Source organism: Phasianus colchicus, chromosome 30 (assembly GCF_987193195.1).
Source record: "Phasianus colchicus chromosome 30, bPhaCol1.hap1.1, whole genome shotgun sequence".
Classification (NCBI taxonomy): domain Eukaryota; kingdom Metazoa; phylum Chordata; class Aves; order Galliformes; family Phasianidae; genus Phasianus; species Phasianus colchicus.
The window spans coordinates 2,292,773-2,309,142 of NC_143465.1; the positions used below are offsets into that span (position 1 = coordinate 2,292,773).

General features: G+C 49.8%; 2 protein-coding genes across 7 annotated transcripts in view; one reads left to right on the forward strand and one right to left on the reverse strand.

The window, feature by feature from the left end:
* Nucleotides 1–15: 15 nt before the first annotated feature.
* On the reverse strand, nucleotides 16–8,979 carry DAP3 (death associated protein 3). 3 transcript variants are annotated; one of them, XM_031611439.2, is made up of 13 exons: nucleotides 8,866–8,979; nucleotides 8,341–8,387; nucleotides 4,971–5,093; nucleotides 3,319–3,420; nucleotides 2,995–3,103; nucleotides 2,476–2,568; nucleotides 2,129–2,259; nucleotides 1,753–1,833; nucleotides 1,425–1,583; nucleotides 951–1,010; nucleotides 461–550; nucleotides 209–326; nucleotides 16–126 (listed from the first exon to the last, which is right to left on the reverse strand). In XM_031611439.2, the coding sequence occupies exons 2-13, from the start codon at nucleotides 8,380–8,382 to the stop codon at nucleotides 41–43; spliced, it is 1,194 nt and encodes a 397-aa protein (XP_031467299.2). In that variant the 5' UTR covers nucleotides 8,383–8,387; nucleotides 8,866–8,979; the 3' UTR covers nucleotides 16–40. The 3 variants fall into 3 exon arrangements, with proteins under 3 accessions (XP_031467299.2, XP_031467298.2, XP_031467300.2); XM_031611438.2 differs by having other exon boundaries at nucleotides 8,790–8,943; XM_031611440.2 differs by lacking the exon at nucleotides 8,866–8,979 and adding an exon at nucleotides 8,654–8,752.
* A 94-nt stretch (nucleotides 8,980–9,073) lies between these two features.
* ASH1L (ASH1 like histone lysine methyltransferase) overlaps nucleotides 9,074–16,370 on the forward strand; it is a 41,533-nt gene continuing 34,236 nt past the window's right edge. For 3 of the 4 annotated variants that reach the window (XM_031611417.2, XM_031611415.2, XM_031611418.2), the window contains exons 1-2: nucleotides 9,074–9,269; nucleotides 14,120–14,639. In XM_031611417.2, the coding sequence (XP_031467277.2) occupies nucleotides 14,220–14,639 (420 nt within the window). In that variant the 5' untranslated portion in view covers nucleotides 9,074–9,269; nucleotides 14,120–14,219. Of the gene's footprint in view, nucleotides 9,270–10,563; nucleotides 12,403–14,119; nucleotides 14,640–16,370 lie in introns of those variants that run through there. The other variant, XM_031611416.2, reaches the window with a different exon arrangement.

Genomic DNA, 16,370 nt, shown 5'->3' on the forward strand with positions numbered 1-16,370 from the left:
AGGACACACGTGCTGTGCAGCGCAGCGCAGCCTTTATTCACTACAGCGGCGCCGCCAGCCGCTCCAGCTGCCACGGGTTGCAGCCGCTCAGGAAGCGCAGCTCCTCTTTGCCGTCCTCCGTGCGAGCTGCAAGAGAGAGGAGGCACTGAGAGAGGCCACGGGGAGACGCCCCGTGCTGCAGCCCCCAGCCAGTGAGGCAGGCACTCACCCCTGTCGTGCTGCAGCCAGCGGCAGTGCAGGTAGTACTGGTAGCAGCTCTCGAACTCACGCTCTGTGTAGTTGGGCACGAGGATGGGGACAAAGGGATCCAGTGCATCGAACCCCTCCTGGAATTCCAAAGGGAACGAAGGTGCGTTTGAGCTCAAGGAAGAGCAGAGCATAGACTGCAGCCTTAAGGCTGAGCGCAGCTCCAAAGTGAGGTTTTGTTTCCCAACGTAAAGAGGCGGCTGTGGCTGCTCACCTTTCCCAGCAGCTCGTGGGGCAGATAGGCAGAGCTGGGCTTGAAGAGGGAACCGGTCTGGCTGAGTGTTGTCACAACAGCACCACCGTTCTGAAACAGAGGGGCAGAGCACACTGTGAAATGGGCACGGCTTCCAGACAGCATCCCATGGCAGCTCAGAGGCACCTGAGTTCCAAAATGCTGCATTGTGGACCAGCTGTAACTATAAGGAATCCAAAAAAATTCTCCTTCCTTCAACAAAATCATCAACTGCAACATCATTACCAGTCAGTGAATCCTGTGGTCTCAAGAAGTGAGTTACAAACTACTCAAGGAAGGCATCACTGTGTATGTGAGCTGCTGTTACATCTGCTGCCAAACATCAGCCACGTGCCGACCCCAAGCAGTTGCACTGTGCTCTCCTTTACTGGAGGAACAGTGGGACAGCTGCAGCTTTACACTTCTCAGCAGGAGCTTTAATCGACACCTGAAATAAAGGGCCAAAACTCACCCAATTATTCATCATCATCTTCCTTAGGTTGTGCACCAACGTCAGCTCCTCTGGAGAAACCTGACAAAGAGGGGATGGTATGACTCCTTTTTATCAGCAGTTTCTGCATGGGGAATACATTCCTCTCCCCCCCCCCCCCCCATCAGATTACTTTGGAAGTAGCATTTGTGTGCATCATTCAGGTGCATTCCTTCTTTGCTCCTACTTCACCCTATTCAGCCCCAGTAATGCTACAGAGAAGCACCCAAACCTTCCCTGCCATAACACTGTATCTGAATCTTTTCCCTACTGAGAGACAACTTCCTTCAGTTAAAACTGCCTGAAGCCCAGGCTGTATTTTGCACATCCCTCCAAGCTGGCAGAGCCAAACATGCATTTCAGTATGTATGGCTTTATAGTAGGGGTTACTCCTGAACCTAAATTAAAACAATGTGTCCCCGCTGCTCTCCACACACATTCACTCTCTCTTCTTACAGGGCTTTTGTCTTCTTTCTTTAACGTTGTCCTTCCCCAGAGTGCATTGACTCCATCCACTGCCACCAGGACTTTGAATGAACCCAGACAACACTGCTGCCTGATCTCTTTCAGCACCACCCCAACCGCATCGCTGGCGTTCTTCACTCGAGTTAAGCCCTTCAAGGAGGAAAAGGAACATAACTCAGGTTGTTCTTGTTAATGCAGATTGCTGGGGCACTGTCTGCCCTTCCAAAGTTATGACAGACTTCTGAAGCAATCCTGTTTTTACAAAAGAAACGATGCAATGTTCTGATAGAAGCTGAGACAAAGCGAGGCAGCTCCTTACCTGCTCCACCACTTCTCCCAGTGGCCTGCCCTGCTCTGTGCTGTCTCGTTTGCTCCACACATATTTTTGTTGTGTTTTTATCTGTGAAAGAGAAAACAGCAATGAAACCAATGCAGTAATACAAAGGCAGCCATCCCCACAGAGGGATTTAAATTACTTCTCTTAAAAAACTGCATTCTAGCAATGGAGAGGTTTTATGTATGCAATGTGAGCTCATGCATCACTACACGAAGCTCTTCTCATCAATGGGAACGTGTAAAGTTCACCTCAAGGTGCTGACAGAACAGAAGCACACACACATGTGGTCTCAGAGAAGCGATCCTGTGGTGATGATCTCTTGTGGCTACAAACCAACAACCTGGCAGCCCCTACAAACCTCCTTTAGGAAGCTCTCATTTGTGGTTCTGAAGTTCCGGAGCCAGAAGGATGCCTGCAGGGGCTGATCGAGCCTCTCTTTGTTGTAGGAGGACTGCAAAAGCTCCTTGCAGTTCTTCACCCAAAGATGAGCTGCAAGCAAAGGAAAGCAGTTGCTATTTTGAGGCAAAATGTACAGTGTGGGTGCATCACTTATCCTCATTCTGCTGCATTTATGAGAGGAGTCTGCCAGCATTAATGGACAAAGCTCTCCTGTGAGGTGACACAGACCCATCATTTTCAGTGGCTGCCCTAAAGCTCTGTATCTTCCATATCAGAGACAGATGTGTGTATCTGACATGGCCTTACCATCCGGGATGTGCAGCACCAGCCAGCCCTGCCGTACACAGAAGTGAACCACGTGGCACAGCGTCATGGTTTTCCCAGTTCCTCTCTCACCATCTCCAACACAATCTGTCAAGGAAAGTCTCCAACAAAATGCCTCATACGTAGCATTAAGTGGCTGTAAATTGTTTGGCAAGAAGAATAAAGGAAGCACAAAGGTTGTAAAAGGATGGAGTCCCATCCAGCAGCAAAGCAAGGCTGAAGAATTCCTCTTCCCCACATTCTCCCCCTCTCAAGACTTCAGGGCTGTGATTTCTATTCCCTCAGTTGTGCTGATACCACCATTGGTGGAGCTGTGCCTACACCCAACAAGGACTGTCAGCTTTGGGAACCTCTCAGGGTGACTTTGCTGACAACAGATGGGGCAGAGGCAGCTCTGAAAGGATGAAACAGTGCTCAGCATACACACTGTCCTCATGTGCTCACATTCACCTGCTTGTATTTAACCCGTGTTCCACCACCAAGTCGAGTGATAAAAGATACAAATCACATATCTGACGACGGGGTGGGCAAAGTTGGAGTTTTTCAGGTATGTGAGAAGTTCTAGAGCAGGTTTTCGCACCATGATGCAGGCTTCATTGAAGGTCTTAATCTGAGAACAGGACAAGAATAAGGAGCCACGTGTCAGCACACCACAGCTCTTCCTAGCATGAGTCCATCTCTGATAGGCACCATCAAAAGCCTTTCCTGGATGGCACCAGCAGAGGGAAATCACCATTATGCCTCAGTCCATCATAACATCTTTGCTGCTGCTTGATACAATCATCTCTAAAGCACTCACACAAATGTGCTTTGATGCAGAATTACCTGCTGCTGGAAACGATGGGGCAGTCCATGTGGGAGAGCAGCCTTCACCTCCTCCAGAGGAATGCTGTAATGGTGACCCTCGTGCTGCTCACTGTGCTTGGCCTGGGGAGGCAAAGAGCAAACTGTAACACTCTGAAGTCTGACTCTCTGTTCTGCACACAGGGACCACTCAGTCAAAACAAGCATCTGTTTACTGACAGAAGAACCAGCACAGTAAAGTCAGGCAGGAATTGTGGTAGCAGAGAATTATTGCCATAGGAAGTTTCCAGGCCAACTGAGCACTTTATTATGTGATGGTGAAAGAAAATATGAGCAAAATGAGATGCATTTGTCAATGAATAAAACTTCCTATGCTTTATGGAAGTATCTAGTCCTTTACTGCTCCATTTCTCCTCCTGATCACCACTACACCTTAATAGCACTATGATCACCCTCAGAGTTGCCTGGTAGACTCAAGTGTACTTTCTTTAAGCCCATGAGTGGATAATTTCCCTGGTATCTATTACTTGAATAAGGAATGGTTTGACACAGACTACCAGCAGCTGTGTTTCTGCATGGCACTGCTCCAGAGACCAGTTTTATTCTCAGTTTCATCACCGCTGCATAACCTCAGGCAAATTCCTTCACCCTCAGCTGCCACACCTGCAAAGTGGTTCCTACCTTCACCACCGTGTTTAAGTCACTCTGAGTTCTGCTAACAGAAAGGTATATAAAAGCAAAGTCTTATTAAAAATTTAGCTTTCATCTGGTCTTCTTAATCCATTTTTAATGGGGTTTTACTGCACACACACACACAGGAGCCCAGTTGGAATGATGAGGTTTGCTGATGAAGCAACCCAGCAGCGCCGCTCTGCTCCCCACGCAGCCTGAAGTGCTGCACCTCGAGGAAATGAGCAGAGAAATGAAGAAGAGATGTTGGTTGTCACCCAACATCAGGCACGTGAAGTCAGAATGCCAAAGCCAGTTGCCCAGCAACGTGGATTGTAGGCACAGGACAGCAGAGACAATTCTTGCCATCTGGACCCTTCTGTGCAATCTATAGAGACACTCAAACCACGTGAGCGAGATCATCTGCATGCTGCTGTTTCCATAGAGACCCCTGAGGAATCAGTATTGAAAGACTCCAATTACAGAGGCAGCAGAAAAGCATCTCAAAGGCTTCTTCCATTCATTTATCCCACTTCATTTTGTGCTCGAGACGAAGAGCATCGGGCTGGAATGATGCTGCTGGAGAGCCACGCTGAACTGAGGTTATCTGGGGTGTGCTTTTCATCCCCCCCCCCCTCACAGCCAATTTGGGGAGGTTAGTCAGGGAAGAATAACCCTGGAGTTGAAATTAATGGTGTCTGATGACAAGCTTAGCCACATCTGAGCCCGTACGATATATTAGTCTATTTCATCTGTGCAACTACAGAGAAGGAATCAATATTTGTTCCCAGGAGATTTGAGGCAGCAGAGCAGCTCTGTCTTGTTTAAATCCAGGTCTTGTTTTAAACTGCACGACCACAGCCTGCTTTCCTCTGGGCTGGGGGATCACCACTTTCCTTTCTGTGGCCCAGAAGCCATCCTAGGAAGCACTCCTGGCTCCACACATGCACACACTGTTGGAATGTGGGCACATCTCTCTGGCAGCAGCCACAGCAGGGACTCACCGGGTCGCTCTCGTTGGTATAGAAAATTGCTCTTGGTTTTTCTGCTGGGATTTGGACATCCTGGCTGACAACAGAACTGAAGCAATCCTTGGCTGCCGTGTGGAGAGCAAACCCATGGTCCAACTGAGGAGAGAAAAGAACAATCAGACAACAGCAAAGAGCAGAAGTCCCTGCAATTAGAACTGGGATCTGCCATTAGAACGTAAACTCAACATGAAAAACTACATTGCATGCTGTTCCAATGCCTGCTGTTCAACCATTTCCATCCATTTCACTCACCCAGAGAGCCAAGCTGCTCCCTAACTGAGTTATCCTCTTGGAAACATGGCTGTGCTGGGCACTTCCCATAACATTTCTGCCCACACTGATGAATAGCAGTACCTTGATAACCCAAGCTGTGTAGTATTCCAGAACCACCTCAATTATTGACAGATTAGTGCAGAGCTGCCCACTATTTGATATTTCTAATTACACTCCCCGCACTGATTTTTCCTGGCTGTGTCCCTGCATTCAGGCTCTTTCATTACAACGCTGGGAAACTGAAACAGGCAGCTAAGCTGATTAGTTCTTCTCTCCATAGACAGACTGCTGAAGCACACCCATGAAGCCCAGCCAACACAGCAAGAAAGAGAGGAGCAGAAGGACAAACACTTTATTATGTGATGGTGGAAGAAAATACGAGCAAAATGAGATGCATTTATCAATGAATAAAACATTTGTATACGCCAGAGGCTGTGACCAAAGCAAGCAAAACTGAAAGCCACCCTCCCCTGTTATGGACTGGAACAGTTGCAGGCTCTGGCTATAAACAGAGTGAGTGTTTTCCTGGTCTGTCTGCGTGGATGAGGGCGGTCAGAAACTGAAGGTTAGAGACAGGAACAGCTGTTTCCATTCCACACTGCATGATGCAATTCTGCTGTCATCCCCATCTTCCTCTGGGGGCCATTTGAGCACCACAAGGGCTCAGAAGGAAACATCAGGTCAGGTTTTACCCTACAACCCACATTAACCACACGATGGGGTCTTCAATCAGTGTTTCAACACCTTTTTAATACCATCTTTTGTTCCTTCAGTGTTTGGTTGTTTGTTTTTTTTTCCCTCCTTAAATAGGAATGATCAATTAGAACATCTGGCTATCCTTAATCCTTGGAGGTGACTTGATGTACAGCCTGGAGCAAGGCACAAGGATGTTCATTTAATAGGTGAGCACAGCATGCAACCACAGCCACCTGTTCACCAAAACACATCACTCCTAGCCCAGAATTCCAGCCCTTCTCATTGTCTTTGAGCATCTCACCTCCTCAAAACTGCAGCAAAGCACACAGTGTGAGCTCTGTCAGCTGGGGAGGAAAGGTTATTGCTCTAGGGATGCCTTCATCTGGAGAACCACAGCTCTGTTCCACGGAATGAAAACTAACCAAGGGTTAACCTCAGGCTCTGCCTGTGGTTTTCTTTATGTGCATCTGGATGCAGCTCAAGAATTGGTTTGAATAATGCTTAATGAAAACACTTTTGAAAAAGGACAATCTCAGATCAGCAGAAGTCGGGTTCCCTGTGCTACAAAAGCCAGCAGCTGCTAAGCTCTGCAGAATGAGCTCCTCTTGGCTTTGCACAGAATGCCAGAATCATAAGCATGCTCCTCTGGGACTCACTGCAGAGCTCTGCACAATCCTAACATGCACCTGAAGTTCTCACATCCCCATGTCATCCTTTAACACAGTTGATCCAAGCAACACAGAGAGGATTTCACAGCGAGTTTCCATCTGTGGAAGGGCTGTAGTTTAACTCGGATCCCTGAAATGGCAGCAAAGCATCACGTGGTGCAGGGAGATTAATCATAAAGTCATGTGCCATAAGGTGGAGCTGTTCCTACATAGCTGGGTCTCCAGAAAAGGCTGCTTACTGCGTGCAGGCTGCCATGATCAACACTGTGACACCAGAATCTTCCCTCCGGGAAGAAGGAGTTACACTCTTCCTCTTAGACAGGTTCATAATCACTAATTTCTAATGGAAAAAGCATTTAAAAGACAACAGCAAACCAAACAACTGCAGTTGTTTACCACTGAGAATTCATTCCGGGCTGCAATATGGATTGATTACACTGTGCATAACATAAGGAAGCTTTGCTGATAGCAAAGCTGCACTGCTGGGCCAATGTTACTGCACCCACCTGAAGCTCTGGGAAGCTCACCTTCCCACCTGCAGCACAGGTTTTGGGAAGGGCTGGCTTTTAACTTTTACCAAACAGATTTTCCACCTTCTGAGAAGCACCGGTAGTAAAAAAGGAGGATTCTTGCATTCTGTGCATTATGGGATGCCCAATTTCAGGCTTTTTGTCCCATTCAAGCTCTCTGCCCAGGCACACTCACGTATTTGCTGTCTCACATTTATACCAAGAGAGAGAAACATAAAAGGAAGAACACAAACTGCCTCTCTTCCCATAAAGGGAGACACCACATTTCTACACAACTGATGTGAGATGAGAGGAATTGCACTTATCATGGAATGGTTCAGGTTGGAAGGGAACTCAAGGATCATGAAACTGCAACTCCCTGCTGCATGCAGGGCCACCAACCTCACATTTAACACCAGCCCAGGCTGCCCAGAAAATACTTTTGAACCATAGGAAGTCCCTAAAGGATTTGTGAGGATCACAGCCCATTGGTGTCAGCAGCATCAGGGAGTGCAGGGCTGAAGATGCCTCCAAGGGCCCCAAAAAAGGATGCAGTGCTCCCAATCCCCATCTCTCTGTTGCTGCATTCTGTGCTCCATGTGGCCAAGCAGCACATCACAGAATCACAGAATGGTTTGGGTTGAAAGGGACCTCAAGGATCATGGAGCTCCAACCCCACACTGCACGCAAAGCCACCAACCTCCACGTTTCACAGCTGCCCAGGGCCCCATCCAAAATTGGTGATGGCAGGGGGCTCGTGGACAAGCAGGGCGGTGGGGTTGGGATGTTTGTTCACTTTGGGGCTCTTTGCTGGGGAAATCAGGCTCCATTAAAAAAAATAAATCACAGAATGGTTTGGGTCGGGAGGGAGCTCAAGGATCACGAAGCTCCAACCCCACACTGCATGCAGGGCCACCAACCTCCACGTTTCACAGCAGCCCAGGCTGCCCAGGGCCCCATCCAACCTGGCCTCAACACCTCCAGGGATGGATGGGGCATCCACAGCCTCTCTGGACAGCTGTTCCAGCACCTCTCCACTCTCATAGTGAAGAATTTCCCCCTGACACCCAACTGAAATCTGCCCTCCCTCAATTCCAACCATTTCCCCTCGTCCTGCTGACGTGTTTATAAACAATCATCCTGGGTCCCAGCTCAGCTGCAGCGGGTGAAGCAGCACCGTGCTGTCACACTGCTTACCTTCAGAGGGCGGCAGATGAATCCTTTCATACTCCTCAGCATTTTCTCTGCAGGGAAAGGAGGAGGCCGTTCAGATTTTTCCTCGTTTTCTATGTTTTCCCCCAAACCAGAAGCGTTCCTTCCTACAGAGCTTCAATTCAACCCGACGCCACGCAGCAGCAGCGGCAGGGCTGATACCAGCCAGCTCCATTGGCTACAAAGGTAAGAAAAACCACCGAGCAAAGCAACGCCGGGCCGCACAGCACAGCCGTTACCGCCAGGCCCGCAGCTGCACACCGAGAAGCGACGAGGAAAAAACTTCGCGTCCTTTCACCTCACAGCCCGCACGGCTCCGCTTCCCCAGCAGATTTCGGAAGGATTTCACAGCCCGGCCGCGCCCGCACCCCGCCGCTCCCTCCCCTCAGCCCGAATCGCGCTCTCCCACAGCCGGACCGCAGGAACGGAGTCACCTCACGGCGCGGCGCGGCCCGGAGGCGGTGTGCGGCCTGCAGGCCCCGAGCCGGCGCCCCTCAGCCCGGCACTCACCGCCGCGCCGATCCCCACGAGAGCGGGCCGAGCGCGGCGCTACGGCAGCCGCAAAGGGACAAAAAGCTCAGCGCGATCCAATCCGAAAGCTCGGGCCGCTTCGCGTTTTATCCCCCCCACACACACACATCCCCTCAGGCTGTCGGGAGGGGGCGTGGCCTGGCGCGGTGGGTGTGGCCGCCGGAGGGGGCGTGGCCTGGCGCGGGGTGGGGGCGGGGCGCCGGGCGCTCGCTCGCGGTGGAGCAGGAGCCGCCGCCATTTTGGTTTCGCCGCCTCGGTCGGAGCAGGGCCGAAGCGGCGGCCGCTCGGTCCGGGTCCCGCCCTGGCTCCGTCCCCGAGGACGGCCGGGAGGATGCGGCGAGGAGGAGCCCGTCCTCGGTCCCGGCCGTGCTGTCGCTGACACGGTGAGGAGCGGGAGGGCGGGAGAGCGAGCGGGAGAGGGCGGCGGGCGGGGACTGGGGACCGCCTCGGGCCCGGAGCCCGGGGGGAGGGGAGCGGAGCGGAGCGGGGCCGGCAGGGCCTCACAGCACCGCACGGCGCCGCGCCGCATCGCAGCCCGCCCTGAGCGCTCGGGCGCGGCCTGCGGGATGCGATCCCGCGAACGGCGGCGGCGGAGCTCTCCGGTCGGCGGAGCGGGGCCGTGCGCGGGCGGGGCGGGCGCTCCGTGACAGCCGGGAGGGGCGGAGGATCGCTGACAGCGGGAGGGGAGCGGCGGGCCGAGAGCTGAACCCGCTGACAGCAGCGCGGCCTGCAAAGGAGGCCCCGCTCCGGCCGGACCCGGCGCTGACAGCCGCCTTCAGAGCGGGGCGGAGCGGTGGCGGCACCGCGGGACCTCCGGGCGTTCCGATCCGTGGGGCTGTAGGGAAGTTTCGTGGTGAGGTTTCTTTTTTTTTTTTTTTTTTTGGGGGGGGGGGGGGGAGGCAGAGGGAAGTCTGAGTTTCCTTTGCTTTGGGTGGCCGGGGGTCTGCGGGGAGGATGGGGGTGGTTACAGTGTGGTTGTAGAATCAGAGAATCAGAAAATGGACTGGGTTGAAAAGGACCACAGTGGTCGTCAGTTCCAACCTCCTGCTGTGTGCAGGGGCACCAAGAGACACATAGGGACACATAGATCCCCCATAGGGACCCACAGATCCCCCATAGGGACCCACAGATCCCCCATAGAGACCCACAGATCCAACATAGAGACCTACAGATCCCCCATAGGGACCCAGAGATCCCCATAGGGACACACAGATGCCCATAGAGACCCAGAGATCCCCCATAGGGACCCAGAGATCCCCCATAGGGACACACACATGCCCATAGAGACCCAGAGATCCCCCATAGGGACCTACAGATCCCCCATAGAGACCCAGAGATCCCCTGTAGAGACCCACAGATCCCCATAGGGACTCAGTGAGACTCAGAGACCCACAGAATCATAGAATGGCCTGGGTTGAAAAGAACCACAGTGACTATCAGTTCCAACCCCCTGCTGTGTGCAGGGTCACCAAGAGACCCATAGGAACCCATAGATCCCCTATAGGGACACATAGAGACCCACAGAACCAGTGACTCATAGAATGGCCTGGGTTGAAAAGGACCACAATGCCCATCAGTTCCAACCCCCTGCTGTGTGCAGGGTCACCAACCAGCAGCCCAGGCTGCCCAGAGCCACATCCAGCCTGGCCTTGAATGCCTGCAGGGATGGGGCATCCACAACCTCCTTAGGCAACCTGTTCCAGTGCCTCACCACCCTCTGAATGAAACCACATCTGGGTGGTTTCTTGCACCTTGGGGTGGTTTGCTGGGTTGGTTCAGCACCTCATGGGTCTCTGTGTTTGTGTGCTGTCCCCCCCTACCACAAATCATGCTTTGGAAGTTGCCCTTCTCTTGTGTTTTTGGTCCTGTTTATGAGCTTGGATGTGATGGTTGAGCCTCGTGGTTCCCAGCTTGACCCGTTTCTCAGCTCAGAAGCCAAAACGTGTTGCTGTCCTTTACTTTGTACTGTGTGATGTGTGCAGTGTGTGCCCCTCCTGTAGGGATCCTGCTTTGCCCAGGGGTTGGATGAGGTGATTTCTCCTTCCAGCTCCTGGAACTCCATGATAATGTGAATCTCCAGCCTCAGTAACTTCTGTTTCTCACCCTTGGTTTGTGGTTCCTTCACCCCGTTAATTACTCTGCAGGGAAGTAGAAAGAGCCTGGAATGTGGGTTTCCATCCATGGCCTCGGGGCATGTATTCCCTTCCTTGGGAGCTGTGTGCTGTCAGGAGCTGAACAAGAAGCACAGCAATGGGTTCCTGCTCTGGCTTCCTCGTGCTGTGGGGAGATGTGGGGAGCTGGAACTGCAGGGCGTTTTGCTGAGATGTGTCTGCTTTAACTTCACACACTTAAATACACAGCAGAGAACCTCTTTGCTTGTTTGTTTTGGTTGCTCTCCCGAGTGCACCTGCATTGAGAACGTGGGAAGTGATGTAAAGGGTGAAAGCCACGGAGTTGTGCTGCACGTGGTCATCCGTGAGGACCCGGAGGCTGTCCCTGGTGCTGCTGCCTCAGTGTGAATGGGGAAGTTTTGGCAGCTGGCTGAACATATGGGTGGAGATGGGCTCTAAAATCATCATCTGTTTGCCTACTTGAGTCCTGGAGAAGCATTCTTACTCGAAAACGAAAGCTTTGGTGGCTGCTCTGAGCTCTGTGATGCTGAGAGATGCTGGGGGAGGTGGGGAGGATTTTGTGTATCGTGTTTTCCAAACCTAAATAATCCAACTTTTTGGCCTTCAGTTACGTTTGATTGCTACAGGCAGTCAGCAGTCATCTGAAAAGCTCAGTGGGTTGTAGCAATAATGAACAGCAAACAAAAATTAAGTCATAAATGACAAAAGGAGAGTTTAAAACCATCCGTGAAGGTGATGGGGGGGGATTTAAATGCTTGGTTTGTAAGGCAGCCTCATGGATAGAAACTACAGGCAGTGTCACAGGAGAAAGGTGGACGTAGCTCATATGCTTACATAGCAGCTGCTGTAAGGAGGTGGTGGTGCTGTATGGATTGTTGACTTTAATTGTCTTCTGTAATCTGTGCTGAGTTGGATGTGCCAACACAGCAATGAGAATCGATGTGAGAACCATCGTTCTGCTCAGCCTTCAGTCCCAGATAGCACAAGTCTGAAGAGGTGTGAAAATGCTTCTGTTTGGTGAGGAGGGATTTGAGATCTATAGGGTAAGTGGCTGAAAATTCAGTGTGTTTCACTATGGGGAGGTGGTGAGGATGGCGATCTGTATGGCCACGCAGATATTTGGTGCTGGAGAGTCCCTGGTGTAGCAAAATCTGCATTAACCAAAGATCCCGTGGATGAAAGCTGTTAGGATGTCTTGGGATAGAGTGGGAAATGGAGTTTGTCCCATTATAAGTGGAACGTTTGGGTGTTGCTATGGGAAGAGCTGTGGGTCTGCAGAATGTGAGCCCTGGGGGAGGAATGGCTGAGCAGCACTGCTGACCTGGTGCACAGAGGTGCAGTGAAGCTCATTCATAGTGAGGATCTCCTCTGGGAGCAGTGCTTTGTGAGTCCATAGTCCTCTTCTCTGAGCTGATGGTGTAATGATGAGGGTCTGTGTGCTGATGGAACACACGTGGGAAGGGAAGGCATGCATCCTACGGGTCTATAGGATCATCTTTTGTCCTGAAAGTAACAAATCTTGGGTGTTTTCTTGGGAGATTCATTGGAAGCTGCTTGAGTTGCCTCTGGGTTGTGGTTTTGCTATCCAGCTGTTCCATTGCATTGCATCCATGAGAAGATCTGAAGGCATTGAGCTGCTGGCGGAATCATAAAGGTCCTATGAACGGATGTGTGGGGAGCATCTGGAAAGTGAAGGGTGCTACAGAGAATGGCATAACTCAGGAAGCAGCTGAAAAAAGACCAAAAAGGAACACACACAGTGGTGTAACAGAAGGCACTGAGGTATAGGAACAGTTCAAGAACCAAAGTGCTGTTCTGCACAGCGATAGGAAGGCTGAACTTGGAGGGGTGGGGAAGAAAAAAACGTTATTGGGATTGAAAGGGATGAGATGCAATCAGTCCATGGTTATGAAAACGATCAAATTGGCAGACACATTCTGTATGAATTAGAGTGGGATAATTGGAGAGTCAGAGAGAAGATTACAGTGATCAAGGCAAAATGATGATTAGGTCCAGGATTAGCATTTTTGTTGTCTGTGCAGAGTGGAATTAATGGCTAAATGAAATGACCTGCTACATGTTGATGAGAGCCATGGATTTGGGGACTTTGGGATGGTTTTGGGTCCCCTTAGGGTGGATTGAGATGGACCACCTTGCAGCCTCAGCCTCTGAAGGCACTCTTTACCTTGGTCCTGCAGCTGATTGAGCTGCTGTGTGAGTATCATCCCTCATCTGGGCAAAGGAAATGTGCAGCCAGGTGCAGCAGTGCTGGTGCTGCTGCTTTGATTCAACTCGCTTTCAGATTTTAAGCTCATTAATTAATTGTGTTTGTGGGAATATGACTGAAGGGTTGTGGCTGCTCTGGGCTGCAGTTACCAGACTAGAGAAGGAAACATTTGTGTGGACAAAGATTTGGGATTTCAATTGCATCACAAACTGTAGGAATCAGTTCTTAAAGACAAATAATTCTGAGCTAATCCATGAATTGTTATTATTTAAGTGCTGGCCAGTTTTCCTTGGTGTGCTAGCATGTGAATCTCACTTCCATTGACATGAGGTTGTCCAATGGCCTCTGCCTGGGACCTGGTACTGATTTGCTTTTAGTCTCCTGTGTCACCCCACTGGTTTTTTAATTATTTTAATCTGGTTGCAAGATGGAGATTTCACCTAATTACCTCTGATCTCCTGAGCATTTTTGATTATTTGGGGATGTTCTTATTGAAAGGTGACAGCTGTAGGTGCAGCCCTTGCATTGGTTTGTTCCCATCGCCTTCTGCTTTACTTCTTGGGGAAGCTGAGATGAGAAAGTTCCCTCTGCTATCTCGTGGTAGGTAGGTTAAATATACACACATCAGTGTCCCAGTGATGGACGGAAGTATCGACTTTTCTCTTCCCACATTCTTGGAGGTTGAAATGAAAGTGCCATTTATTTATTTGTCGTATTCTCCCTTGTTCAATCACTGCAAAGTGCTCAGCTGCTGAGCAGGCGTTGCAGCCTGCAGAACTTCCTGACATACAATTGCTTTCTGATCATTTTTACTATTCGGTTCCCTTCTGCTTTCAAGCTGGACTTTACCTCTGTCTTCGTTTTCCTTTTGCAGAGTAAAAGATGCTGGCTGCCAGTCATAGAACTGATCTTCTGTGGAACAGCTCGCCGTAAATCTTCCCTACAGTTACCCGAAGGCTTGGACTCCTTCTGTGATGGACCCTCGGAATACTGCTATGTTAGGCTTGGGCTCTGATTCTGAAGGGTTTTCTGGGAAAAGCCCCTCTTTGGTAAACATTGGCACGTTGGTGGGAAAGGGAGACGTAGACCTGGAAAGCTGCACCAAGGAAGAGGAGGAGGGTGAGAAGAATCGAGAGGGGAACGGTGTGGAGAATGGGAAGAAGGAGGCTCTGGTTGATGCACAGCAACAGTTTTCAGTGAAAGAAACAAACTTTTCAGAGGGAAACTTGAAACTGAAGATTGGTCTCCAAGCAAAGAGAACAAAAAAGCCTCCTAAGAACCTCGAGAATTATGTGTGCCGGCCTGCCATAAAAACCAGCATCAAGCAACCACGAAGGCCACCAAAGAGTGGGAAGATGACAGATGAGAAGAATGAGCACTGTCCTTCAAAACAAGTGAGTAGTTTGTTTCTGCAATGCTCCTTGTCTGGTCAATAACCCAAATGCATAGAGTAGAGAAGCTCCAGTCTGTCTCTGCAATCCAGATTCTCCTTTCTTAAAACAGTTTCAAGACTCACTGATGGTCATGCACTTCAGATGCTCTGCTCTCTCTCTGACAGTGTGCTGAAATGTTGTGTAAGTTATTGTTGAACTCCGTTCCCTGATGGTTGGAGCGATGGTTTACAGCATCCTGCTGATTTCCAGCACGAGATAAAATTTATTTTCCTAGAAACAAATGGTAAACAAGGTTTAAAACCACCTCATATTTTGAATATTACATCAGTGGGATTTTTTTTTTTTTTTCTTACTGTGATGAAATAAAGCGAGTTGTAGCGCTGGAAATTGGTCTTCAGAAAATGAAATTGATCCTTTAATCTTTCCTTTCTGTGGAGAGGAGGTGAGGAGAAGCAATTCTGTGACCCATTCAGAGCAAGCTGTGACAATCTTTGTAGCTGTGAGACTGAACTGTCCGTGCTTTTGAAGGAGGAATTGAGTGGGAATTCAGCACATGCAGTGTGCTCAGTTAACTGCCAAGGCACAAAGGGAAGTAGTAAAAATCCTTCTCTTGGAATACCAGTGTAAAAAAATAATAGGAAAGTGCTTTGCTCTGATGGGATCTCAAGCTTATTGCTGAAGGGACTCCTAAAACTTGGGCAGCATCTTCAGCTGTGCCAACAGATGGTTCGTCTCCATTCACAAAGATGAGTGGTGGGTGAGTTTGTTTGGTTTGTCTTTCAGAAATGTGAAGGTAACAAAGCTAACAGCCTTCTAAAGAGGAAAAAAAAAAACAGGAGAAAGTGGCAGAGATTCTGTTTTTCCATTCCATATTTACAGATAAATACAAACTTAGCTTCTGTTGGTTTTAGATGAGTGGTTTGCTGTTGTGTACGTGGTGAAGACATACAGAGGCACTGTAAAGTTGCATTGCTGAAGTTTTAGAAAATGGGAAGGCAAGAAGTGATAGTAACATAGCTACAGTCTGCTGTAACTCTAAAATAGGATGAGCAGGCTGGGACATGCCTTTCTGCTTCATCTTATTTCTTTGTAAAACTGCTGAGTGCAGCACTCTGTCCTTCTGTATCTTGCCTTTGGTTAGGCAGGGAAAGCTGCTGATGAGATCACAGCCACCAAGAGAAAAACTGTGGGCAAAAAGGTAACGAAACTGAGTAAATGTTTTGGTTCATCTTTGGAATGGCTCAGGAGCGTTCTCTGCAGGATCTGGGACGTGAGTTCTTGTTTTAGACTGATTGCACAAAGTCATGCAGTGCTAAATGAGCTTCGTGTAAGGCAGCTTCCAGCACCAGGGACAGAATGAAAGCGTGGGACCAGATAGCTTTTGGAGAGCTGCATGTGAACAGGGCCAAACACTGAAGCTTTCAAGTGCTGCACTCATCGAAAGCACTCTGTAATATATTTTGGACTTCAGATTACGCCTTCCCTGTCGTGCAGTGATTGTTTGCACAACAGAAGTCATTTCAGGAAAGCCTGGCACACTTTTGTCCCCATGCTTTAGGGTATGGGGCTGCTCCCCACCCCCAGCTGTGGGTTTGGTGAGTATGAGGGTGGGTAAACAGGGGGAAGTTCCTGAAATGTGACGCTCCAGCAGAATTTACATAAGATTGCAGCTGCCACAGAAAAGCTGGGCTAAGTGCCAAACTATTCTCTGTAGACCACGGTCTCTTTTTC